Raw genomic sequence first — 10,504 nt, 5'->3', positions numbered from 1 at the left:
TTTCAAATCAATGAATGTCCACTGCTACACAGATATCTCTGTTCATCCTCTCTCCTCAAACCCAGCCTGTTTGTGAAGTTTTTCAAGCTCAAGTGTGGGAACGTCTGTGTGTCCCTGTCCTGGCAGCCAGCATCCAGAAGGGTCCAAGAGAGCACCCTTTTTCATGCTCTTTCAAGATACCCACAAATTTCTGTACGTGATGAAAGCAAGGACCACTGTCTAGGGCTGTGTAACCCTAGAGCATATCAATCTCTCCATTGCCTGAGGTCAGAAGTGAGGATGACCACAGTCTTACCTGCTGAGTTGTTGTAAAAATGTGAAGCAGTATTTGACTTCCCCACTGTAAACTATATGAGGAGGACAGGGATAGAGTGGGGAGGAGAGAAGGACAGGTCAAGAGAACAGAAGAGGGGGCAGCCCCGTTATATATGTCATCAGACAAAGTGTGGGAAGAGAATGTTAGAGGAGCTATCACAGGGCTCCATGCTAATTTCAAAAGCAACATTTGATAGGATGAATGTCCTTTCTTTATTTTTGCTGTGCTGGGTCTTTGTTGTGTCACGCACGCTTTCTCAAGTTGTGGTGCAGGGGCTTCTCTTGTTGCACACGCAGCATGGGCTTAGCTGCCCTGAGGCACGTGGGATCTTAGTTCCCTGGCCAGGGATCAAACCCGCATCCCCTGGATTGGAAAGCAGATCCTCGACACTAGACCACCAGGAAGTCCCTGAAGGTCATTTTCAACCACTCTTATTTTCTTGATTTCATCCTGTTTCACCTTCTTGCAGTCTAGAAAGATACTTGCTCCATGGCTGAGCCCTCAGGCCTCCCTGTGATTTAGGGGCCAACCAGGCAAGGCCTCTGTGGTGGGAACAGGGACGGGGAAGCCTCCCCTGCCATCTATCCCAGGCATCACCTCTTTGTGAATTCAAATCCTTATAGTTCAAGCAAGTTCATAGCAATGACCACAGCCACACCGAGCAGGTGTTATTAAAAGGAATTTAATTCATCTTAATTAAAAACTCTTTAACAGCGAATTCTGTCACAGGCCTTGGCAACTGGAAGCGACTCCAGGGGCACGCCCCTTTGGGATGTGGTTGAGCCACGGTCTCAAATGACCCACCACTGCCACGTGTGGCAAGGAGCTTACCTGGAAGTTACTTCAATACAATATCAAAGATCTGCGAGGATTTTTTTTTTTAAAAAAGGCTTTAAATATATTAGACTCTCTTGATTGCCATTTTTACACAAAGCTGCTGATACAGTATACAGAGATTTAACTTTTTTTTTCACATAAAATACATTTTTCTTAAGTATTCTCTGTACATCAGTGGCTTCTGGTCTGGTGAATTATTGCGGGGGGGCTGGGGATCTGCAGACTTTTCCTGGGTGCGCAGAGCCAGGCCCCGCACCTTGGCACTCACAGCGCCCATGGGAAGCAGGCCCTCTGACCAACTGACCAATAAGAGACTCTTGTTGAGGGGTGCTTCTAGCGAAGGCAGTCACTTCTGCAAAGTCACCCACTGGCCACATGACCCTTGGCTATTAGGTGCCCTGGGGGAGGGGAGGCTGTCCCCAGGTCATAATAGCAAGAGTTAAATAGAGTCCTTCTAGGCATCCTGTAAGAAGCGCGCTTCTGGAAAGCATCCCAGTATTCTGCTCTGGAAAAGCAAGTGGGAGAGAGAACTCCAGATCAAAAGGTATCTGACACCAATAACCAAAATGGGTCTCATGTTATGACAAGGCCAGCCAACTGGTGGGTAGGTCAGGGGACACACCCTTGTTAACTTTTCTAAGCCTGCTGAGATTGATCAAACAGTACAGAGCAGTTTCATCAATGCTGCATAATCTGATGGAGAATTACATCCTTAAGTCTTCAGAAGACCTAGGCTTAGGGTTCATTCAACTTCCTGGAGCTACTAGCCAGCAGCTCAGTCTCTGGTGGGAGTCACCAATTTTCAGGGTGGGAGCAAGGGCTGGAGCTCACATGGAGCTATGTGGCACATGCTTTAGAAATAGCCTCCTTTAATCTGCCAGGAACTGCCACCAGACTGGGGTCTAACCAGGAGCTGGGCATCTGATCGATCTTGCCAGCTTTCTCCGTGCTCCTTGCTCCATATCTGCCAGGAACAGAGGCAGACTTATGAGGAAAGGCTTCGATGTTAAAGGAGAAGCTCCTTTTCCTCCCACTATCCACTGGTGGGGCAGGAGGATTAGGTAATAAACGAGCAAGAGACAATGAGCTGAAGAACCTGAGTTGTATTTGGCAGCAAATTCCAGGCTCCTTTTTCTTCCAGACACTGACTTCAAACTGCTGTTAGACAGTGCCCAAAAGATGCTGGCTGGAAGGCAGCTATCCTTGAAAGTTCCAGATAGACTTCAGATGGCATCTGCCTGGAACCCAAGACCCAGCATCTCCACCATTTAGTGGCAAATGTTATCCAAGGGTGGCCATTTCAGCAACCTCCAAACTAAAGGAATCCACAGTCCAGGGATTCTCAAGAGCAGAAAAGCACAGGGTTGATGGACCAGGACACAGCTTTTCTGTCTCTGAATCAAATAGGAGTTGCTGGTACTCGTGGTCCTCCAAGGATGAGAACTGTAAAGAGCAGTGTCCTCACTCCACCTCGTTCCTCCTCTATCCCCAGAGCCTAACACAGTGCCTGGTGAGCCTCAGCTACTCAATAAACTACAGAGTGAATAACTCAATGACCTTGGCCCCAGCTTGTCCCTCGACACCAAGGAGATCCACAGGGAAAGTTTCCCTAGGACTTGATGGGAATGGTTTATCCCTGACTGAAAACATGAGTTAATGCCCAAAAGCCTGCAGTTGGCTCCTGTCAGGCAATCAGCTGGGACTCCCAGACTTCTGGGTGGGAGACAGTGGCCCAGGAGCAGGAAGCAAGGGAGGAAGGAGGAAACAGCCAGAAGGACTCAGAGGGGGCAATAAATGCCTTCAGTCTCTGGTCTCTGAGCAAACAGATCTGAAAACCTGCACAGCTCTCTCCTAGGAGCGTGTGGCTTCCCTCGGGACCTCCCAGCTCACAGCTCAAGAGGAATTCCAGTGTCAGTCTCATCTGAACACTGTTTTTAAAGCCTAAAGGTATGAGTGTTTTGGATCATCCCTGCCCTGACCCAATCATAGGATGAGATAAGAGAGCCAGCCCCAGACCCCAGAGATGTGGCAGGCGTCACGCACACCTGTCTGCAGTCACCTGACCTGACTTTCCACTCTACACTGGATCCGCCCTGAAACTGGGGTGGGAGTGGTCTGATGCTGTGACTCTCCCTGCATCCAGGAGCCACCAGGGGCGAAGTGACTCCTGAGGCCCTGCTCTCCGGTCCAGCTGCCCTGCACCTGGTGAAGCATCAGCCAGAACCCTTGGAATCCAGCTCTGCCTCTGGGCTACAGGAGCCCTGGGGGCCACAGTGGAGGACTGGGACAAACAGCGGACCCCCTTACTAGCACTGTGGCACAAGGGGCCCCCACCAGCCCCAACTTCTGGCCCAGATGTCTCGCAGGGAGAATTTCTCATAGGTTCAGAAAGAAAAGGGTTAAAGAGAACCCAGATTTGTCCCCCAAATTTCTGAATCTGGACTTCAGGGGCCCCCTTCAGAGCTCTAAAGAGGTAGTTTTAGAACAAGTAAAAGGCGCACGGAGCAGGAAACAGACCTGCAGCTAGTTAGTTACACCAGTAGGTTTTGGCCAAGCCCGTGGACAGCGTCCAACTCGTGGGCAACAATTTCAAAGGGCTCATGAGAGGACGCAGTGGAGAGGAGGCAGGCATCCTGTCCCTCGCAGTCTTCCCTCCCCAGCATCAGAAAGATTGGGGGCCGTGAAACTGTAAAGCTGGTGCAAGACCCAACTCCAGCACCACCACTGGAATGCGGTGCACGACGCTGGAGCACAGATGGGCACCTTGGATTTGCAGGCTTGGGCCGGAGCAGGATAGCAGCCCCTGGGCCAGACAGGAGCTCACAAGAGCCAACTGGCAAGCCCATGTCACTGGGCATTCCTAAAAAAGCAAAGCTGGGCCGGGAGTCCTGAACATTCACTCTAGGAGAGGTGGGGGCCACAGCAGCCCTCCACTGCTCACTCTGATGGCTCAGTCTGAGGAGGACTGGGTGAGACAGGCTGGACTGAAACCATCTGACCAGTCACAAAGCTCGGTCAGGGCGCTGGGCTCTGTCATGCTGAACAGAGATGTCTGCAGAAATTAAAAACATGAACTCACCTCTCTCCCTGGAAAAGCCCTTCCAACTGAAGCTTCTCCCTTAGCTTCACTTTTTTTCAATACCAGTCAGTAAAACCTAGTGATTATGATACTGTCTGTGAAAGAAAGCTAATTCACCGATCCCCCTCCCCAACCTGGAGTTTTACAGTCTAAAAGAATTATTTTATCCAACACACTTATGCTACCTTTGTTCCCTCTCCTCGCCACATTTTGAAGCTTCCATCCAAGAGCAAAATAGATTTGGATTATTCCAGGAGCAGAATTACCTGGTGTTCTATCTTGGCCCCTGGGTGCTCACACAGCTGGCTCTAGGCATGGGCAAGGCTGTGGGGAGCAGGTCTACATCCATCTCATCCACCTGCTGTGGGTGCATCAAAGTGAAAGTGTTGGTAGCCCAGTTGTGTCTGACTTTTTGCGACCCCATGAACTGCAGCCCACCAGGCTCCTCCGTTCATGGAATTCTCCAGGCAAGAATACTGGAGTGGGTTGCCATTCCCTTCCCCAGGGAATCTTTTGGACCCAGGGATCGAACGCCCATCTCTTGCATTGCAATCAGATTCTTTACCATAGCTCCCTCTGAACACAGAAAAGACCTCCTGCTCCCACCAGATGGAGACAACAATACCAAGTCGTCATAGGACTCCAGGCAAGATGATGGGTCTCAGGTTAGCAGGCCCCCTCCCCTGCTAAAGCCATGTTGGCAGTGGTAACAAAACTCTGAATCTTAACTTCAGTCCTCTTAGAAGAGCTCACAAATTTTCATTCCCACCTGCTTCCCATGAGCCCAGCTGTGTCATCCCTACACAAGTTGACTGAGTGTGAGTGTGTGTGTGTGTGTGTGTTGATATGCGATGTGTGAGTACTGGTCCAGAGAAGCCTTGACCAACAACAGAACTGGAATCCCAGCTCGCCCTCCCAAAATCTGACAGCAGGATGAGACAGGAAGCCACGATGGGCCTTGTTTTTTGATGGCAGACAATGCAGCAAGAAGCAGAACCATGGGAAGTGGTGATGCTATAGGCAGCTGGCTGAAAGGTGGGTTCTGAGTTCCTCTGGAACGCAGAGCCCACCTCCCCCTTCCCGCCCCAGCTGCCCTGCCCCCCGCCCCCAGCCAGGGCTGCTGGGCTGGCCTGGATTCCAGGGCCCCTCTCCCCAAGCATCTCTCTCCTCCATCCCACAGAGACTAGGAGATGCGGCAGCAGCCATGGACCTTCTCCTCCATCTCCTCTATGGGGGCCTTGAACTTCAGGAGTGGGGGGTCTCCACTGGTGACCGTGTAATACACCGAGGTCCCATTGCTACTGTACGGAGAAGTTCTGCCTCCGATCAAGGGGGCCTTGCCTTCGCTGCTGCCCTCGCCCGTCCTGGACACGCCACTGCCCAGGTGGGTGCTCAGGAAGGGGTGGCTGAGCAGCTTGGCCGCAGCCCGCTGCCTCTTCAGCTCCAGAAGCGTCTGGGGGCTCTGTTCCTTGTAGCCACTCCAGGATGGGGTGGCATCGGCCACGCCAGGGTTGCCATAGGCCATGCTGTAGTCGGGCACCTCGTGCACTTTCCAGACGTCCCCGTTACACAGCGCATACTGGTAGGTGCTGACTGGAGCCCGGAGGCCGTTCTCAACAGGCATGTCCATGTCGCTGTGTGGGATCTTGGTGGGAAACTCGGAGAGCAGCACGGGCTTCTCCAGCCTGGGGTTCTGAGGGTGAGAAGGACAACATCATCAGCTGGCTAGGGGATCTGAACTCCACCCCTACCTGAGCCTCTACTGAGGGCATGATTGCTTGAACCCGTCCTCTTCCATTTTCTCTACCTAAGACCTCCGTTTTCCTTTGGGGAATCTCACCAGTCGTGGGTTTGGATAGACCCGACTGACTCCCATCTTTGCTCCGGGAGATAAACCATGACCCCAGGACCTGGCCAATCAATTAACTCACTATGGGAATTGGTGCAGGAATGGGTTCAGAAATTGGTTCCATGAAACTCAACCCTGGGACTTACTGCTAGAAAAATTGGGGAAGAGCAGCTCTGTTTCTATAGAAACTGCAGGGGTGAGAATCATAAACTGGGGAGACGGCGTGTCAAAAGGTCTGCTTGGCTGTGAAACCAACATTAAGGAAGAGAGAGACGACAGAGACACTGCACCCTCGTGATACGTTCTTTTTTTTTTTTTTTTTTTTTTAAAGATTCTTTGATGTGGACCATTTTAAAAGTCTCTACTACATTTATTACAACATTGCTTCTGTTTCTATGTTTTAGATTTTTGGCCGCGAGGCATGTGGGATCTTATCTCCCTGACCAGGGATTGAACCTGCACCCCCTGCACTGGAAGGTGAAGTCTGAACCACTGGACTGCTGGGGAAGTCCCCTGATGATATGTTCTGAGTCCCCGGATCCAGTTGGCCCAGACTTTCCAGTTACCCAAGCCAGTGCATTCTTTTTGTGTCTCTAAGTCAATCTTAGTTGGGCTTTTTGGTCACTGAGAATCCTCTCCCTATACTCCTGGGATATCTCTGCTCTAAATGGGAGAGGTTCTTACTCACAGATCTTTTACACCCAGCAATCCCTGGGTAACAAGAGCTTTAAAAGGAGCTGCTACCTAGAAACTCTAAGGAAAAGGTGGATACATTTGACAGTAACAAAAATATAAAGCATACCAAAAATCACTATAAACAAGGTCAGAAGACACACAAAAATTTTTTTTTTGGCCACACGACAGCACGTGGGATCTTAGTTCCCCAGTCCCTGCCCCCTGCAGTGGAAGCACAGAGTCTAAAACACTGGACCACCAGGGAAGTCCCCCCACTTATTTTTCTGTAAACCTAAAACTACTCAAAAAAATAAAGCCTATTTGTTAATAAATAAATAAATAAATACAGTACCTGAGTCCGAAGCCTGGAGACTGATTTAATTAACTGATATTACAGTCCGGACATCAGGTTTTTTTAAAAACAAAAACAAAACACCTCCCCAAGGTGATTTTCTTGTACAGTTTAGACCATGAGCCACTGGTTGAAGAGACAGAGTTGTCTTATCACGGCTGTGCCTGCTATCAGGAAGTCAGCTCTGCCAAAAGTGGGTACCACAGCCAGCCCTGGGGGCTATCTGTGCAGAGTCCTGTCAGAAATCTGACTTGGGAGTCAGGCTGAGCAAACACACCCTTAGATCAGTGGTTCTCAAATTCTTGCATGCGTCCGAATCCTCTGGAGGGCTGGTTAAAACACAGAGTGCTGAGTCCCAGCCCCAGGGTTTATGATTCAGTCCATCTCCTGTGGGGCCTGAGAACCTGCATTTCTCTTTTAATCAGAGCATAATTGCTTTACTATGTTGCGCTGGTTTCTGCCGAACATCAACATGAATCAGCCATAGGCATGCATATAGCCCCACCCCCTTGAACCTCCCTCCCACCCCACCCCCATCCCACCCCTCTAGATTATCACAGAGCACCAGGTTGAGCTGGGCTTCCCTGGTGACTCAGACAGTAAAGAATCTGCCTGCAATGCGGGAGACCTGGGTTCAAACCTTGTGTTGGGAAGATCCCCTGGAGGGGGGCATGGCAACCCACTCCAGTATTCTTGCCTGAAGAATCCCCACAGACAGAGGAGCCTGGAGGGCTGTACAGTCCATGGGGACCCAAAGAGTTGAACACGACTGAAGTGACTAAGCACACACTCATGTCTTTGGGGTAGAAGGGCTGCCTGGAAGAGGGAACGTAGGAGCTTTCTGGGGTGACAGAAATGCGTGTACTTTCACCTAAAGGTACACATTGGAAAGAGGTCATTGAAAAATTCGTTTAAGATTTCTGTAAGTTACACAAGTTACACCTCAATCACAAAGAAAAGATAATTAAGCATATCGGGGAAGAATCTGAAATGTGATTTGATTTCAGTCTACAACTCTTTTCTTTCCTAACCCCCAAGCTTAGGTGGGTAGAGGCAGAACTCGAGCTCCGAGTGTACAGGCTCCATCCCAATCAGCGTTTCAGTGGGGATTCTCTCTTTTTAAAAAAACACTTTGAATCAAATCTTTTTTAACATTTATTTGGCTGCGCTGGGTCTGTAGTTGTGGTTTATCCCCTGATCAGGGATCAAACCCAGGTCCCTTGCATTGGAAGCGAGGAGTCTTAGCCCTTGGACTACCAGAGAAGTCCCTCTTTTTGTTTTTTGTTTTTACTCTTTTTATTTTATATTGGAGTATAGTTGATTGACAATATTGTGATAGTTTCAGGTGGGCAGCAAAGGAACTCAGCTGTACATATCCATGGATCTATTCTCCCCCAAACTCCTCTCACAATGGAGATTCTTTAGAGCAGATGCCTTCACTCCTGGTGGGAACATGCCCTATGACAAGCCCTCACGTGACCTCCTTGTTCACGCAGGGAAGCAGGGTCCCACTGAGACATTTTGTATCCCTCCAAGCAACACTGGCTAGAAATGTTTTCCGCTGCTCTTTGTGTGATGGTAGAACCACAAAGGCACATCACTGCTGGTATGGTCAGCCCCTCCCTTGTGCCCAGCAGTTCTGCTCTGGCCCCAAACTTGTATACTCCACTCAGCAAGAGTGCAGCCAGGCATGGACTTGAATGCATCGGTACTGAGTCAAATAGTGTCCCCCGAAACTCACATCCACCCCACATCTCTGAGTGTGACCCTACTTGGAAGTAGGGTCTTCACACGTGTGATCAGTTACATTAAGATGAGGTCACACTGGACGAGGGTGGGCCCTAATCCAATGACTGGTGTCTTTCTAAGAGAAAACAGAGACACAGACCCACACACAAAGAAGGCCACGTGGAGACAGAGGCAGAGATTGGAGGCACGCGAGCAAAAAGCCAAGGAATGCCCGAGATGGCAGAAGCTAGGAGACAGGAATGGAGCAGAGTCCCCTTCCGATATCCAGAAGGAACCAAGCCTGGAGACACCTTGATTTTTAGACTTCTGGCTTCCAGAACTGGGAGAAAAGACATTTGTCTCGCTTTAAGCCACCTAGTTTGCGGTAATTCATTACAAAAGTTCTCAGAAAACAATACAGCATCTTCCTAGGAAAGCGGTTTAATGCCCAGACCAGTATCTACTCCTAGAGCCAGTTTCTTAGACGTTCTGCCAGCCCCTATACTTTTCAAAAATTTTCTTCCAACCCGATATCTCAACACAATTCTCAACATCTTGTTAGGTCCCCCTAAAAAAGTTTTAACACCCTTCTCTCCCAGAGTTGCCGCCCTACTGAACCTTCTCCTCTGGGAAGCCAGAACAAAATCTCTCTCCTGCTGGAGCTCAAGCAGGCACATGGTGATCACTCACTCCCTGGAAGTTATGAGCCCCTACTGTGTGCCAATCACCCAGCTCTGATGTGAACACGTCCTACACTAGCCTCAATAACCACAGTAGGCACCCCCATCAGACAGGATCCAGCTGGTTTAAGGGCGATGGCCAGCTGACTTCCCTCCGAAGGCTCTGAGATAAAGAAGCAACACCAGGCTGGGGTTCCATCTGTTCCCCTCCCACGGCAGTGGTCACTGGGGCCAGGTGGGAGGCAAGCTCTCACCGGGTCCTTATTCTCTTGGTCTGTCCTGGTCTCCCTGATGTCCCCGTTGTAGGTGGAGTTCCGCTGATCCTCGGATGCACTCCGCTGCTGCCAGAGTATAGCCTCTCCCTCATACTCCTTCCTGTACAGGTTGGTCCTGTCGGACAGGCTGGCTCGACGTACCACCTTCCTAAGGGGAGAGGGAGGTGCTGGGAGGCTGCTTCCAGGCTCCATGGGCAGGAGCATCCTTGGGCGCCCCTGGCTGTCCTGCCCCCAACTCACCCTCGGCTGCCCGCGCTGGACGTCCTCCTGCTCAAAGATGACTTATGCCTCAGCTGCGACTTCATGATCACGTCGTGCTTGTGTTTCAGCTCCAACAGCAGGACTTTGAACTCCTCCTCTTCACACAGGTCTGAAAGGGTGGAGGAGTCCATGGTAGGGGACAGAGAAGGGTCTGGTGATCCCCGAGGGCCCCCCAGACCCACTGAAAATTCATATCTTCTGGGGTGTGGGTGGAGGGGAGAAAGCAGTGCCAGCCTTATTTCCTGGGCTATAACCCAATCCTTAGAGGAGTGTAAGAAGAGGAAACCCCAGGTCCCATGCACAGTCCCCATTCACAGGTATGACTGAAGGATTCATAAACCTTTGATCACTTCCAAGAGGAGTTATCAATTCTCCACTGATATAAAATGTATCAAGAGAAACCAGAAGGTACCCCATAGAGCCCAAGCAAGACATTATGAAAAGAGCCTGAA

The 10,504-nt window shown here is 50.3% G+C and overlaps 1 protein-coding gene across 3 annotated transcripts in view; it reads right to left on the bottom strand.

The window, feature by feature from the left end:
* Positions 1-982: 982 nt before the first annotated feature.
* The window catches only part of PPP1R16B (protein phosphatase 1 regulatory subunit 16B), a 108,004-nt gene continuing 98,482 nt past the window's right edge, over positions 983-10,504 (bottom strand). For all 3 annotated transcript variants that reach the window (XM_019972417.2, XM_070801668.1, XM_070801669.1), the window contains exons 9-11: positions 10,032-10,161; positions 9,771-9,939; positions 983-5,925 (exon numbers count right to left, since the gene is read on the bottom strand). In XM_019972417.2, the coding sequence (XP_019827976.1) occupies positions 5,416-5,925; positions 9,771-9,939; positions 10,032-10,161 (809 nt within the window). In that variant the 3' untranslated portion in view covers positions 983-5,415. The remainder of the gene's footprint in view (positions 5,926-9,770; positions 9,940-10,031; positions 10,162-10,504) is intronic.

This window comes from Bos indicus, chromosome 13 (assembly GCF_029378745.1).
Source record: "Bos indicus isolate NIAB-ARS_2022 breed Sahiwal x Tharparkar chromosome 13, NIAB-ARS_B.indTharparkar_mat_pri_1.0, whole genome shotgun sequence".
In the NCBI taxonomy this organism is placed as follows: Eukaryota; Metazoa; Chordata; class Mammalia; order Artiodactyla; family Bovidae; genus Bos; species Bos indicus.
Note: the sequence above shows the minus strand (reverse complement) of the source record. Positions and strands in the feature narration are given on the sequence as shown.